Here is a 17,310-nt window from a genome sequence, read left to right on the forward strand (position 1 = left end):
AATTTTTCTATTAATTATCTTCGTTCAGAGACATCGTTTCGCCTTTAATGTTGCCGACATATTGAGATGTGAGTCACGACGCATCTTCCAAATGTCAGTGTAATTACAACTATAGCCATGGCTATTAAACTGGCTTTTATGACCAACAGTAGATGGCAGTCTTCCATCATCTAAATTATGCGATACTTTTAATGTCACTTTTAAGTTGATCTTTATTTCTGTATGGTATGTGATTTCATCATCTAGAAGCAGGGTGTACTGTGGAAGCCATCATGAACATGACTCTGATTAAATGATATCACTTTACCTTCAAAAACTAAAACGTGAGTCGTGTTCCTGCACACAGCGATCCCAAGGGTTCTTTTGCAAATGATGAAAAACATTCAGTACTAAATATTGGAAATATGGAGCAGTTCCATTATTGGTTTAATAAAGTGATTCAGATGATGCTGAGTGACGCTGTAAATCAATAACAATGAAATACCTGATACTATTTTCCTACCACTCACTCGCTGTCATTTACTGCCTTGGTTCAATCAATACATTGCCGATACAATTACAGAATTTCCCACCTGGCCATCGTTACTGCCGCAATGTACGTCTCTCGGTGTAACAATGACAAGGCGGGGATTAATGTTGAGTGCCTCCTGTCTGGTAATGCATCAAAGCACTGAATATTGGTTGTGTGGAAAAGGTTTTTGTTCAGTGTTCATTATGTATCATTATCATCTAAGTGAAAATTATTGTTGATGTGGACCAAATGTTGTTGAACTAATAAATAGATATCATGATGTTTAACTTTTTGGTTTATTTGGGGCCATTTTGAAAAGTAGTATTATACTATATATAGGTTTGGAATTGTGGTCAAAAATTTCATGTTTGGCATTTGGGAGGGCTTTGCTGTACAAATACGATAAATATGTAAAACTGTTGAATTTATAGAATATTTGAATGCTCAACAAAGTTTACATATCAAATGATGTATGTTTTAGCATCTGTTTTTTGGTGTGTGTGTGTTTTTTTTGGTTTTTCTGTCAATCATGAGAAGGGTTAGCTTAAGTGAGGTCGATATTAATAAGTGCAACACCTGTTGCCATATTTGGTCATGGAATTGATACCATTCAGGACAGACACCTGTTGCATCAACTCTTTAGAATAATACTTTTGCATATTTCCTTTGCGTTGTCAAGCCAGTCAATATGCTCAACACACAGAAGGCACAGAATGTGGTTCACTCAGTCAATCATAACAAATAACAGAAGTTCAGAATCAACACCTACATATGAGCTTTAAAGCTGGTATTTGCAGAACTGGTCTTGTAGAGGACATTGTGTTAGAGGCAGCCACAGTGGTATAAGCATAATTGACAATGTGTCAGATAGAAAAACCCAAAACAAGAGACCTGTATTGTCAGATAGGCACAACCAGCACAACCACCTGTATTATCAAATAGATACAACTACCCCAAGCACCTGTATTATCACATAGATACAACCACCACAAGCACATGTATTGTCAGATAGACAATCCATCCCTCCACCAACAACTATCACCTGTATTATCTGATAGACACAACCACCACCAGCACCTGTATTATCTGATAGACACAACCACCACTAGCACCTGTATTATCTGATAGACCCAACCACCACTAGCACCTGTATTATCAGATAGACCCAACCACCACTAGCACCAACCACCACAAGCACCTGTATTATCAGATAGACCCAACCACCACTAGCACCTGTATTATCAGATAGACCCAACCACCACTAGCACCTGTATTATCAGATAGACCCAACCACCACTAGCACCTGTATTATCAGATAGACCCAACCACCACTAGCACCTGTATTATCAGATAGACCCAACCACCACAAGCACCTGTATTGTCAGATAGACCCAACCACCACAAGCACCTGTATTATCAGATAGACCCAACCGCCACAAGCACCTGTATTCTCAGATAGACCCAACCACCACTAGCACCTGTATTACCAGATTAATCCAACCACCACAAGCACCTGTATTATCCGATAGACACAAACACTACAAGCACTTGTATTATCAGATAGACCCAACCACCACAAGCACCTGTATTATCAGATAGACACAAACACTACAAGCACCTGTATTATCTGATAGACCCAACCGCCACAAGCACCTGTATTATCAGATAGACCCAACCACCACAAGCACCTGTATTACCAGATAAATCCAACCACCACAAGCACCTGTATTATCTGATAGACACAAACACCACAAGCACCTGTATTACCAGATAAATCCAACCACCACAAGCACCTGTATTATCTGATAGACACAAACACTACAAGCACCTGTATTATCAGATAGACCCAACCACCACAAGCACCTGTATTATCAGATAGACCCAACCACCACAAGCACCTGTATTATCAGATAGACCCAACCACCACAAGCACCTGTATTCTCAAATAGACCCAACCACCACTAGCACCTGTATAATCTGATAGACACAAACACTACAAGCACCTGTATTATCAGATAGACCCAACCACCACAAGCACCTGTATTATCAGATAGACCCAACCACCACAAGCACCTGTATTCTCAAATAGACCCAACCACCACTAGCACCTGCATAATCTGATAGACACAAACACTACAAGCACCTGTTTTATCAGATAGACCCAACCACCACAAGCACCTGTATTATCAGATAGACCCAACCACCACAAGCACCTGTATTATCAGATAGACCCAACCACCACAAGCACCTGTATTATCAGATATCACCTGATAGACCCAACCACCACAAGCACCTGTATTATCAGATAGACACAAACACTACAAGCACCTGTATTATCAGATAGACCCAACCACCACAAGCACCTGTATTATCAGATAGACACAAGCACCACCACAAGCACCTGTATTATCAGATAGACCCAACCACCACAAGCACCTGTATTATCACACACAAGCACCTGTATTTATCAGATGTACAAGCACCTGTATCAGATCAGATAGACTGTATTACCAACCACCACAAGCACCTGTATTATCAGATAGACACAACCACCACAAGCACCTGTCAGATTATCACCATAGCACACTGATAGACAACACCACAAGCACCTGTATTATCAGATAGACCCAACCACCACAAGCACCTGTATTATCAGATAGACCCAACCACCACAAGCACCTGTATTATCAGATAGACCCAACCACCACAAGCACCTGTATTATCAGATAGACCCAACCACCACAAGCACCTGTATTATCAGATAGACCCAACCGCCACTAGCACCTGTATTATCAGATAGACAGAAACACCATTAGCACCTGTATTATCAGATAGACACAAACACCACTAGCACCTGTATTATCAGATAGACAGAACCGCCACAAGCACCACAGATAGCACCTGTATTATCAGATCAGATAGTATTATCAGAGAACACAACCACCACAAGCACCTGTATTATCAGATAGACACAACCACCACAAGCACCTGTATTATCAGATAGACACAAGCACCACAAGCACCTGTATTATTATCAGATCAGATAAACACAACAAAGCACTGTATTATGAGATAGACACAAAGCACCTGTATTATCAGATAGACACAATCACCACAAGCACCTGTATTATCAGATAAACAACCACCTGTATTATCAGATAGACACAAGCACCTGTATTAACAGATAGCACAACCACCACAAGCACCTGTATTATCAGATAGACACAATCACCACAAGCACCTGTATTATCAGATAGACACAACCGCCACAAGCACCTGTATTATGAGATAGACACAAACACCTGTATTATCAGATAGACACAATCACCACAAGCACCTGTATTATCAGATAGACAAAACCGTCACAAGCACCTGTATTATCAGATAAACACAACCGCCACAAGCACCTGTATTATGAGATAGACACAAACACCTGTATTATCAGATAGACACAAAAACCACAAGCACCTGTCTTTATGTATTGTGTTGATAGATTATGCATATGTCAATGCATTTTGTTTATGGATTTTGTCAATGCATTGTGTTGGTGGATTATGTTAATACATTTTGTTAGTAGATTATGTCATTACATTGTGTTGATCCTGCAAGTTAATCCATTGTGTTGAGACTGTTTTGATTTTCTGTTTTGACACATTGTGTTGTTAATTTCATCCATACGTCATGTGTAATCTGTAGTGTATAATGATCACAATCAAAGATTTGGGGCAATGTGTCATACATCATGTCAGTAGATATTATGTTGATGCATGGTGTCAATATGTTTGGTTTGTACATTATGTTTATTCATTGTGATGATAAATAATTTGTCAATACATTGTGTTGATGCATTTATTGGATACATTGTGTTAAGACATTGTATCAGTTTGTTGTATTGTATCAATAGCTGTAGTCAGCTTACATTATTCACCACTTCTGTCTCTCTCCCAGTTTGATGGAGTTAAGCAAATGAATATATATCGCACAAATGTTGTATTAGGACAACATTGAATCCACGTCCGTCCTTCATTTGGATGTTTTGCGAGGATTATGCATTACTGTTTAAAGAATTATGGGCTTAACAATTAATGCCACTCTGTGTCCATGTTTCTGTCTGGCACTTTTAGTTCCTCTGTTGCTGACAGTGAGTTGACGTCCATATATGTCTGTATTCTCTAGACAATATATCCCGCCTGGTGTATATCACAGTTCCACATGGCCACTACCCACACTATATCCTCTTTATAGCCAACAGCTGTTGCTTCCATTCCGAGTAACACAATGTCATCTCTTGTTTACCAAAATACAATGAATTTGATGAAATTTCCTGTTAGATTAGGTGCTGCTTCAGAAGTGTCTCCTGCCTTGCAGCTGTTTGGTTGGTGTAGTTCTTCATCTCCATAACACGAGTCATTTCTGTGTAATGTCGTGATGAAAAAAGCACCTAATTGCATTGTGGCCTATATCCAACCTGTAATTCCAGGCGTCCATGGATTTGATAACCATAATGAGAGATTGTGCCGGAGTTAGTGAAGCAGAGCCACTCACTGCAGCGTGTTGGCCGGCGCCGTACGGCCTTATTAACACATAGCGCCTTTCCTGGGTCGATCGGGGAGTTTAATATTACTCATGTGCTTTATTAAATAGGATTCTGTAACAGTGACAGAGCGAAGACACTTGAATATCTGAGTCTGGTGATTGACATTTTGTCTGGATTCACTGCAGTAGTGCTGTGTAAATATTGCTGAAGTGATGCACTCGTGTTAAGCCGGGAGGACATCTCCAGAGGAACAACGGCATAAAATCATGCTCTTTGCCGAACTGTGAGTAAACTTGAGATTTATTTATTCAACAGGTGTTTTAGAGGCTTAATTGATTTGTGGATCAAAAACATTGAAATGTGGTATGAAATGTGGTTTTATAAGTCATGTTGTCCTATTATCTTTAGTTCCTGGAAATCAAGGTGACAGCAGAACAGGTGGAGAGGAGTCCAACATTGCCATATCATGGGTCATATGACAGCGTTTGAACCCAACATGGTCATGTTTGTATTGATCATATTCCAGGCCAATTTTGATTAGGCATATATCCATTCATATGATAATTATGTAGCAAGTGTAATATGATTTAGTTAACACTTGAGGTGTCATATCAGTTCTGTCACAACACATCTGTGTTAAACATATAGCCATGTTACGATGATATGATTCAGCTAACACCTGAGGTGTCATATCAGTTCTGACGTAACACATCTGTGTTAAACATATAGTCATGTTATGATGATATAATTCAGTTAACACCTGAGGTGTCATATCGGTTTATCAAAACACATCTGTGTTAAACATATAGTCATGTTATGATGATATAATTCAGTTAACACCTGTATCAGTTTTATCAAAACACATCTGCATTAAACATATAGCCAAGTTAGATGATATGATTCATGGAATGCCCAGTGTGTGATATGAAGTTATCTCCGTTTGCACCCAGTTTGTGATATGATGGTTATCTCAACCCACCTGTGTTAGATATGTAACTGCCAGTGAAGATCCAGGTTACAATTGGTCATCAGCAACCAATGCTTGTCTTTAGAGGCAGTCATATCTTGAATGCTTAGATTGTCACTCATGATGTCAATCATTGGATTGTCGGGTCCAGACTTGCTTACTTACAGACTGTCATCATAGATCTAGAAAACTGAGTGTGGTGTTGAACTACGAACAAACAGTGAATTATGATGATTACGATAGAGATTCCTTTAACACCTACAATGGTTAACTCTATTAGCACCCAGTGACATGATGGATATCTGCAGCAAATGTGTGTTCCATATATAGCCAGGTATAAAGATAAGATAACATCCAGCATGTGATATGATGGTTGTTTCTGTTACCATCCAGTGTGTGATATGATGGTTGTCTCTGTTAACATCCAGTGTGTGATATGATGGTTATCTCTGTTACCATCCAGTGTGTGATATGATGGTTGTCTCTGTTAACATCCAGTGTGTGATATGATGGTTATCTCTGTTAACACCCAGTGTGTGATATGATGGTTGTCTCCATTAACATCCAGTGTGTGATATGATGGTTATCTCTGTTAACATCCTGAGTGTGATATGATGGTTATCTCTGTTACCATCCAGTGTGTGATATGATGGTTGTCTCTGTTACTATCCAGTGTGTGATATGATGGTTATCTCTGTTACCATCGAGTTAGTGATATGATAGTTATCTCCGTTAACACCCAGTGTGTGATATGATGGTTGTCTCCATTAACATCCAGTGTGTGATATGATGGTTGTCTCCATTAACATCCAGTGTGTGATATGATGGTTGTCTCCATTAACATCCAGTGTGTGATATGATGGTTGTCTCCATTTACATCCAGTGTGTGATATAATGGTTGTCTCCATTAACATCCAGTGTGTGATATGATGGTTGTCTCCGCTAACATCCAGTGTGTGATATGATGGTTGTCTCCATTTACATCCAGTGTGTGATATAATGGTTGTCTCCATTAACATCCAGTGTGTGATATGATGGTTGTCTCCATTTACATCCAGTGTGTGATATAATGGTTGTCTCCATTAACATCCAGTGTGTGATATGATGGTTATCTCCATTAACATCCAGTGTGTGATATGATGGTTGTCTCCATTAACATCCAGTGTGTGATATATGATGGTTGTCTCCATTAACATCCAGTGTGTGATATGATGGTTGTCTCCATTAACATCCAGTGTGTGATATGATGGTTGTCTCCATTAACATCCAGTGTGTGATATGATGGTTATCTCCATTAACATCCAGTGTGTGATATGATGGTTGTCTCCATTAACATCCAGTGTGTGATATGATGGTTGTCTCCATTAACATCCAGTGTGTGATATGATGGTTGTCTCCATTTACATCCAGTGTGTGATATGATGGTTGTTCCATTTACATCCATTATGACATCCAGTGTGTGACATGATGGTTGTCTCCATTAACATCCAGTGTGTGATATGATGGTTGTCTCCATTAACATCCAGTGTGTGATATGATGGTTGTCTCCATTAACATCCAGTGTGTGATATGATGGTTGTCTCCATTAACACCCAGTGTGATATGATGGTTGTCTCCATTAACATCAGTGTGTGATATGATGGTTATCTCCATTAACATCCAGTCACAAATTGTTGAGGCCTTCACCAAATGCATAGGGCTTTACCTATACCATCATGTATGTTTTAATAAGTTGTGTATAGCGTTTCACATAGCATGCACATCTTAATGTGATGTTTAGGGCTTCACATAGCATGTACATCTTAATGTGATGTTTAGGGCTTCACCTAGCATGTAGATCTTAATGTGATGTACAGGGCTTCATGTATCATGTAGATCTTAATGTAATGTTTAAGGCTTCACATAGTATGTAGATCTTAATGTGATATATCGGGCTTCACATTAGGTGTAGATCTTAACATGATTTTTTAGAGCTTCACATGGCATAGAGGTCTTAAGTGATGTATAGGGCTTCACATAGTATATATGGCGTCACATGTGATGTTTAGAGCTTCACATGGCATGTAGGTCTTAAAGTGATGTATAGGGCTTCACATTGGGTGTAGATCTTAATGTGATATATCGGGCTTCACATTAGGTGTAGATCTTAACATGATTTTTTAGAGCTTCACATGGCATAGAGGTCTTAATATAGGGCTTCACATAGTATATATGGCGTCACATGTGATGTTTAGAGCTTCACATGGCATGTAGGTCTTAAAGTGATGTATAGGGCTTCACATAGTATGCAGGACTTAACATGATTTAGGGCTTCACATGGCATAGAGGTCTTGAAAGGACAGTATGTTGATGGCCCAGTGTGTTTTTAAATATTTTGCATGTGTGATGTCACACCTTCTGTTCATATCCACTTCAGTTCTCAGACCAAAACAATAGAGCTCTGCAACCCAAGTGCTGTGTAGCATATAATGGCTTCCATCATGTTTGTGATTGGAGCCAAACAGATGAGAACTCTCCTGTGTTTTTCTGACGGATGAGTTACAAATCACTAATGGCATGCTTGATTAGATTAGAAACCAGGGTTTACCAGAGCCCAGAACATTAATATATATATTTGCCTCGGTCATATGAAGCTAATGGCTATCCTACCCAGAGTTCCTGGTGGCCTGCCGAGTGCCTCTGTCTCATTGTCAGATCTTACTCATGTGTGTTTCATCTGATTAATTTTGTTGAGTCAACACATTTAGATCAACAGGTAGCATGAAATGTTCATGAGTGAGTGAGTGAGTGAGTTTAGTTTTATGCCGCACTCCAATATTCCAGCTATGTGGCGGCGGTCTTTAAATAATCAAGTCTTGACCAAACAATCCAGTGATCAACAGCATGAACATCGATCTGCGCAATTGGGAACCGATGACATGTGTCAACCAAGCCAGCGAGCCTGACCACCCGATCCCGTTAGTGGCCTCTTACGACAAGCATGGGTTGCTGAAGACGAAGAAGCATGGGTTGATGATGGTATGATTATAGAACAAGAACCTGCCATTTAGGCATTGTTGGAATTGCAGGAACAGCATTGATAGACTTGTCAGAATACATTTGTTATCCTGTGAAGTATTCAGCAGTAGTCTACACATTTAGATCAACATGTAGCGTGAAATGTTTACCTTAAATTGAAAAAAATATCCAAACACAGGAACATCTTTTTCCATTTGCATTTTTATCATACAGTGGCTGTCCTCCAAGCCCTACAGTGAGATACTATCTGCTTTGTCTTGCCCCTTAGTGTTGCAGCTGTAGAAGCAGATGCATATGTTCATGCAGAACAGCATGTCAAAGTCAAAGATGTTTATTGTACAAAAGGCCTCCGGCCCATATACATTGGAGTTATACATATACATTATACATATGGTGCAATAAGTAGTAATTAGTGATCCAAACAGCAAATCATGATACAGGCAGTAAATTATGTACAAGTAGTGAAATACGATGGGTCTACAAAACTTTTTATCAGATTGCTACGTTTAATAAGAGCATAATTGGTATAGTACGACAGCTTTATTATTACACGCTGGTCAGTTGATGAAAGAAGTAGTTTAAATGCTAATGTAGGTGGCTTACATAGATAATATTCAGCTATATATTTCGTACGCAAATCTTTATACAAAGGACATACAAGTAAAAAATGGATTTCATTTTCTACATCTATATTACACAGTGGGCACATTCTCTTGCATCGTTCAATATAAAAACATCTTCCTTCGTTTACCATTATGTTGTTCAAACCTAACCTAAAATGTATAAATGGATATCTTAATTTCTTTGATGTTAAAAAACGACAGATATTTCTCCGGCTGGAGTAGTGATTTGTATATTCTATAAGAGTCAAACCGTGAACTATTATCTATTACTGAATACCATTCTTGATTAAACATATTAAGACTTCTTTCTCGAAACTGAGATAAAAACAAACTTGCATCACCTACTGACTGACTTGTCAAGAGTACTGGAAGGCTTGCATTGGGGCCGTCTGTTCAGTAGTAGCAGATCCATATGTTCATACAGAACAACATGTCAAGAGTACTGGAAGGCTTGCATGTGGGCTGTCTGTTCAGTAGTAGCAGATCCATATTTTCATGCAGAACAACATGTCAAGAGTACTGGAAGGCTTGCATGTGGGCTGTCTGTTCAGTAGTAGCAGATCCATATTTTCATGCAGAACAACATGTCAAGAGTACTGGAAGGCTTGCACTGGGGCCGTCTGTTCAGTAGTAGCAGATCCATATTTTCATGCAGAACAACATGTCAAGAGTACTGGAGGGCTTGCATAGGGGCCATCTGTTCAGTAGTAGCAGATCCATATGTTCATGCAGAACAACATGTCAAGAGTACTGGAAGGCTTGCATGTGGGCTGTCTGTTCAGTAGTAGCAGATCCATATTTTCATGCAGAACAACATCTCAAGAGTACTGGAAGGCTTGCAAGTGGGCTGTCTGTTCAGTAGTAGCAGATCCATATTTTCATGCAGAACAACATCTCAAGAGTACTGTTGTCCGAGAAGGCTTGCACTGGGGCCGTCTGTTCAGTAGTAGCAGATCTATATGTTCATGCAGAACAGCATGTCAAGAGTACTGGAAGGCTTGCATTGGGGCAGTCTGTTCAGTAGTAGCAGATCCATATGTTCATGCAGAACAGCATGTCAAGAGTACTGGAAGGCTCGCATTGGGGCCGTCTGTTCAGTAGTAGCAGATCCATATGTTCATGCAGAACAACATGTCAAGAGTACTAGAAGGCTTGCATTGGGGCCGTCTGTTCAGTAGTAGCAGATCCATATGTTCATGCAGAACAGCATGTCAAGAGTACTGGAAGGCTTGCATTGGGGCCATCTGTTCAGTAGTAGCAGATCCATATGTTCATGCAGAACAACATGTCAAGAGTACTGGAAGGCTTACATTGGGACCGTCTGTTCATATTTCAGAATATGACTCGGTTTGGCTTTAGTTTGGTTGTTGTTTAATGCCGCACTCAGCAATATTCCAGCCATATGGCGGTGGTCTGTAAATAATCAAGTCTGGACCAGACAATCCAGTGATCAACAGCATGAGCATCCATCTAGGCAATTAGGATACAATTACATGTGTCAACCAAGTCAGCGAGCCTGACCACCCGATCCCGTTAAGTCGCCTCTTACGACAAGCATGGATTGCTGAAGACCAATTCTAACCCGGATCTTCAGTGGTCTTCAGAATATGAGCAATTATTTACAAAGGTGAGAAAAGTCACCCATTGTGTGGTGCTTGGAGTAGAAACATTTCTTTCAGAATAATTTGCACAGTTCTGAGTAAGTTCAAGGGTGGGGAGCTACTCTTTATATGAAAACAATGTCAACTTACTGTGCCTAAATTGTTTAGGGCTTCACCAAGTATTTAAGTATATCAACGTTGTTTGTATATCAGGGAAATTATACTTTTGGGCTTTACATAATAATAACAGTGCATATATTTCATGTGTTCATTTTCCATGCTGCAGCATGCTTAAGGCGCAATCATAGTAAATATGTTATTATGTGTAGCACTGAAATTCACCTATTGTGTAGATCTTTACATACAGCACAGATCTTTACATAATGTATTTAATTCTTCACAAAGTGCTTGATATTTACCTATTATTTGGTCTTTTCATGTTTCATTGTTTTTGTATATATCATTGATTATGAAATTTTGAATTTATCTTCACATATTCAGTTGTCTTAGTATATGTCTTGTCTTTACATATCCCATGGTCTTCAGATATCTCAAGGTCTTCACAGAACTTTTGATCTTCACATTTCTCTTGATCTTCACTTTTCTCTTGGTCTTCAAATGTTACTTAATCCGGGTTCGAATCCCCACATGGGCACAATGTGTGAAGCCCATTTATGGTGTCCCCCGCCGTTATATTGCTGGATTATTGCTAAAAGTGGCGTAAAACTCAACTCACTCACTCGCTCACTCAAATGTTTCTTGGTCTTCCTTGAGATCTGAGACTGCACACCATCTCTCCAAGTCAGACTAGAAGTGCAACTATCCTTGTTCATTGATCTGATGATTTCCGGTAAATGTCATCCGTGGAAGGACTTCTTGTTTCAGCTCAACTCAACACCATGTGTCACAGAGACAATGCAAACACAAGCCAAACTCCTCATTTAACACAAAACATCAGCTTCCTCCAAAGATAAATCTAAGCTGGAGATGAGTGTTTTTATTTCTTGATATCTTCAGTGTGTAAATGAATGAATTCTTCCAACCCCAGTATCTGGCTTTACTGAACATGTGGCCGATGCCCTGATAATGGATGCTGTTTCTTCATGGAACGTCCATGAATCCTGATCCAGTATTTGGCATCACCTGCCATCCCTGACACAGCTGATGTCCTGGCGTTGTCTATGTAGAACCATCTGCAGGCAGGCACTGTCTGGGTCATGTAGGTCCTGATTGTGGTATGAATATAGAACAAGCACCTGCCACTTAGGCATGGTTGGAATTGCAGGAACAGCATTGATAGACTTGTCAGAATACATTCGTCATCGTGTGAATTATTCAGCAGTAGTCCAACCTGGACCTGGGGCCATTGTTGTTAAACTTTATATGTCCAGACATGTGATATGAATAGTCATCATAGTCAACTGGCAATGACACTATGAATATAATAAATAACACTGAAAAAGCTGAAAGCCATGACAACAGTTGCCTGGTCAATATTTGCACTATCAACAATGGTTGCCAGGTCATTGGTCACTGTATAACCGTTGGATGCCAGGTCAATGGTCACTGTATAACAATGGTTGCCAGGTCAATGGTCACTGTATAACAATGATTGCCAGGTCAATGGTCACTGTATAACAATGATTGCCAGGTCAATGGTCACTGTATAACCAATAGTTGCCTGGTCAATGGTCACTGTATAACACTGGTTGCCAGGTCAGTGGTCACTGTATAACAATGGTTGCCAGGTCAGTGGTCACTGTATAACAATGATTGCCAGGTCAATGGTCACTGTATAACAATGATTGCCAGGTCAATGGTCACTGTATAACAATGATTGCCAGGTCAATGGTCACTGTATAACCAATAGTTGCCTGGTCAATGGTCACTGTATAACACTGGTTACCAGGTCACTGGTCACTGTATAACAATGGTTGCCAGGTCAATGGTCACTGTATAACCAATAGTTGCCTGGTCAATGGTCACTGTATAACACTGGTTGCCTGGTCAATGGTCACTGTATAACCAATGGATGCCAGGTCAATGGTCACTGTATAACCAATAGTTGCCTGGTCAATGGTCACTGGATAATCAATGGATGCCAGGTCAATGGTCACTGTATAACCAATAGTTGCCTGGTCAATGGTCACTGTATAATCAATGGATGCCAGGTCAATGGTCACTGTATAACCAATAGTTGCCTGGTCAATGGTCACTGTATAACCAATAGTTGCCTGGTCAATGGTCACTGTATGGCTAATGGTTGCCAGGTCACTGGTCACTGTATTAACAAGTCAAAACATGTCATCAAGACTCAATAGTACCACAGACCGTGACTCCCAACATCAGTGGTACAACAATGAATAAAGATTATTGTTGTCCCAAATCCAAGATCTAAATGAAGATTTGCTGTGCACCTTTCTTATAGATAAAAAAGCTATTACCTAAATCTGAAAACAATCCATCGAATAATTGCAAAGTTATTGGAGTTAATGAGATGGTAATTCCCGACAAATTAAAAATATAAAAATATCATGGATATGGAGTGTCATCCCTAAATTTGAAATCAATCCTTTTAATTGTTTTAAGTTTTTGATGGAACAAAAATTCCCTTTTTTTAGAGTTCAATACATGTAAATTGATGCAATACTTTCAAAAATTAGAAAATTGAAGACAAGAAAGCTGCCATCCAAATTTGATAGCTATTCAATGAATACTTTTGAGGTTCAATTTTGTTACAATTGCCATAAAAAAAAAAATTTAAATACAGATCAAGTCAAAATTTGCACTAAACCTCTCCTTTAGTCAAAGAAGGTATCCACAATGTGTCACCAATGCAACCAACAGTGTTCAAGTTATTGGTTATCAGTGTTCACAATTGGGATATGCTGACATGCATCAACCATCCGCAGTGTTATGTCCAGCATGGATTGCTGAAGACCAATTCTACCCTATATCTTTATGGGTCATGGCCTGTTTACAGCTTGACATGACCACATTGCTTGACTTGACCTTAATACTGATTTATTTTTACCCACTGCTTGACATACTATCATTATAGATTCTCTAAATAAAAATTGTAAGACTTCTACTGAAGCAATGATTTTTTAAATAAGCATATGTCTGTTGAACCAGGTAATCTGAAATGGTGAATGAGATGATACATAGGGATCTCACCGGAGTGTCTTTTGATATCAAATATACCACCACGAGTTGATAAAGTTACAAATATCCGAGGGTTGCGAGGGTATTTTTACTTTTATCAACGAGTGTTGATATATTTGATATCAGTAGACACAAGGGTGACATTCTATTTATCATAAAAAAAACACTCTTCATTAGTTTTCAATGAAAATTGTACATCTCTGAACACAGTACTGCCATTAGACTTGAAGTGCAGCAATATCATAGCATTGTGATGTCATCAAGTTCATGACATCATAGCATTGTTAGAGCATTGTACAAAATATACTGTCAAAATGATATCTCAAAGGAGATATGTGTCATCTCACACAAGCAATATCTCCTGTGGAACACAGCTTTGGATGATAAATATATATACCCACTTGATTCTACCTTCAACATGATATGTTCCAAAAAACTTATTTCTTCTTAGTAATATATTAAAATTTGATTCTCCCCTCTAGGGGTTGGATATATACCCACTTGATTCCACCCTGTATAAGAGATATCCAAACTTGATTCTCCCCTCTAGGGGGTGGATATATACCCACTTGATTCCACCCTGTATAAGAGATATCCAAACTTGATTCTTCCCTCTGTGAGATGGATATATACCCACTTGATTCCATCCTGTATAAGATATATCCAAACTTGATTCTCCCCTCTGTGAGACTGATATATACCCGCTAGATTCCACCCTGTATAAGATATATCCAAACTTGATTCTCCCCTCTGTGAGACTGATATATACCCACTTGATTCCACTGTGTATGAGATGGGTATATTAAAACTGGATTCCACTATGTAAGGGATATATCCCCACTTCTTCACCCTCCATGGCATATATCCTCCTACTCTAGGTTCTATCCAATGTATCAATCTATTCACTAACCTGGAGAACCCGGTGTTAGTTACTGGATTGCGTGTTCTACATCAAACAGAATACACAAAGCTCATGATAAGTTGTGCAGGGCATGCTCATACCTTTAACTAATACATTATAAACTGTAAAATGTCAGATAAAACCGCTGCAAAACCGCATCCCTCGTGACCACATTCATCATCAATAGTGTTATCCCCTGGGGCTGTCATGTGATTCATCATGTGATCTGTCATGTGATCATTTTCATCTCTTGATTGCATGCTTACAGAAGTCAGCCAACCACTTATGAATATATTCCTGGGACTTCTTTCTGAGCAGTGACTTTTATTTAGCTGACATCAAAGATGTATGATTTTAAGTAAGATCAAATTTCAGTTAAAATGGATTGTTCGGTAGACATAGGGTGTTGTGCCAGGCATTCTTTAATAACAATGCTTTTTTGCCTTTTTGTATATCTGAAACAAGAGGACCGCCTCCGTGGTGTAGTGGTTAGAGCGTCCGCCCGGAGAGCGGAAGGTCGCGGGTTCGATCCTCGACCTCGCCATACCAAAAGACGTTAAAATATGGTACTTGTTGGTCCCTGCCTGGCGCGCGGCATTAATGGGTACAACAAGGACTGGTCAGCTCGGAGTCAGTATAATGTGTCTGAGTGGGGTATTCATGCTTCACTGCGGCGTGTTATCTCAGGGAGCTAGCACTATAAAACCAGCTTCAGTCTGGGCTAGTACAAGCAACCGCACATACACATACACACGCATGCACGTCGTCATATGTATCAAGCACGACGTTAAACCCAATTTCACTTCACCTCACCTCACCTCACCTCACCTCACCTCACCTCACCTCACCTCACCTCACCTCACCTCACCTCACCTCACCTCACCTCACCTCACCTCACCTCACCTCACCTCTGAAACAAGAAATTAGTTGTAGCTGGCCATGGTATCATATATGCCTAAAATGTTGCACCCACCAACTATACACCCACCAGACCCACTATACACCTGACAGACCCACTATACACCTTACAGACCCACTATGTGCCAAACAGACCTACTAAACACCCAACAGACCCATTATACACCCAATAGACCTGCTATACACCCAACAGACCCACTATACACCCAACATACCCACTATTCACCCAACAGACTCACTATACACCCAACAGACCCACTATACACCCAACAGACCCACTATACACCCAACAGACCCACTATACACCTGACAGACCCACTATTCACCCAACAGACCCACTATACACCCAACAGACCCACTATACACCCAACAGACCCACTATACACCCAACAGATCCACTATACACCCAACAGACCCACTATTCACCCAACAGACCCACTATACACCCAACAGACCCGCTATACACCCAACAGACCCACTATACACCCAACAGACTCACTATACACCCAACAGACCCACTATACACCTGACAGACCCACTATGTGCCAAACAGACCCACTAAACACCCACCAGACCAATTATACATCCAATAGACCTGCTATACACCCAACAGACACACTATACACCCAACATACCCACTGTACACCCAACAGACCCACTATACACCTGACAGACCCACTATGCACCTGACAGACCCACTATACACCTGACAGATCCACTATGTGCCAAACAGACCCACTAAACACCCAACAGAACCATTATACATCCAAAGACCTGCTATGCACCCAACAGGCCCACTATATACCCAACATACCCACTATTCACCCAACAGACTCACTATACACCCAACAGACCCGCTATACACCCAACAGACCCACTTTACACCCAACATACCCACTATTCACCCAACAGACTCAATATACACCCAACAGACCCGCTATACACCAAACAGACCTACTATACACCTGACAGACCCACTATGTGCCAAACAGACCCACTATACACCCAACAGACCTACTATACACCCAACAGATGCGCTATACACATAACAGACCCACTATACACCCAA

The 17,310-nt window shown here is 40.1% G+C and overlaps 1 protein-coding gene across 2 annotated transcripts in view; it reads left to right on the plus strand.

Moving 5' to 3' along the window:
- The window catches only part of LOC124280132 (glutamate carboxypeptidase 2-like), a 174,256-nt gene that overhangs the window by 26,516 nt on the left and 130,430 nt on the right, over nt 1–17,310 (plus strand). The window contains exon 1 of one of the 2 annotated variants that reach the window (XM_046716025.1): nt 4,506–5,331. The exons of the other annotated variant lie outside the window; for it this stretch is intronic. Within the exon in view, the coding sequence (XP_046571981.1) occupies nt 5,315–5,331 (17 nt within the window). The 5' untranslated portion in view covers nt 4,506–5,314. Of the gene's footprint in view, nt 1–4,505; nt 5,332–17,310 lie in introns of those variants that run through there. 2 annotated transcript variants of the gene reach the window in all.

This window comes from Haliotis rubra, unplaced genomic scaffold, assembly GCF_003918875.1.
Source record: "Haliotis rubra isolate DU_JTF1 unplaced genomic scaffold, ASM391887v1 Scf260, whole genome shotgun sequence".
Lineage (NCBI taxonomy): Eukaryota > Metazoa > Mollusca > Gastropoda > Lepetellida > Haliotidae > Haliotis > Haliotis rubra.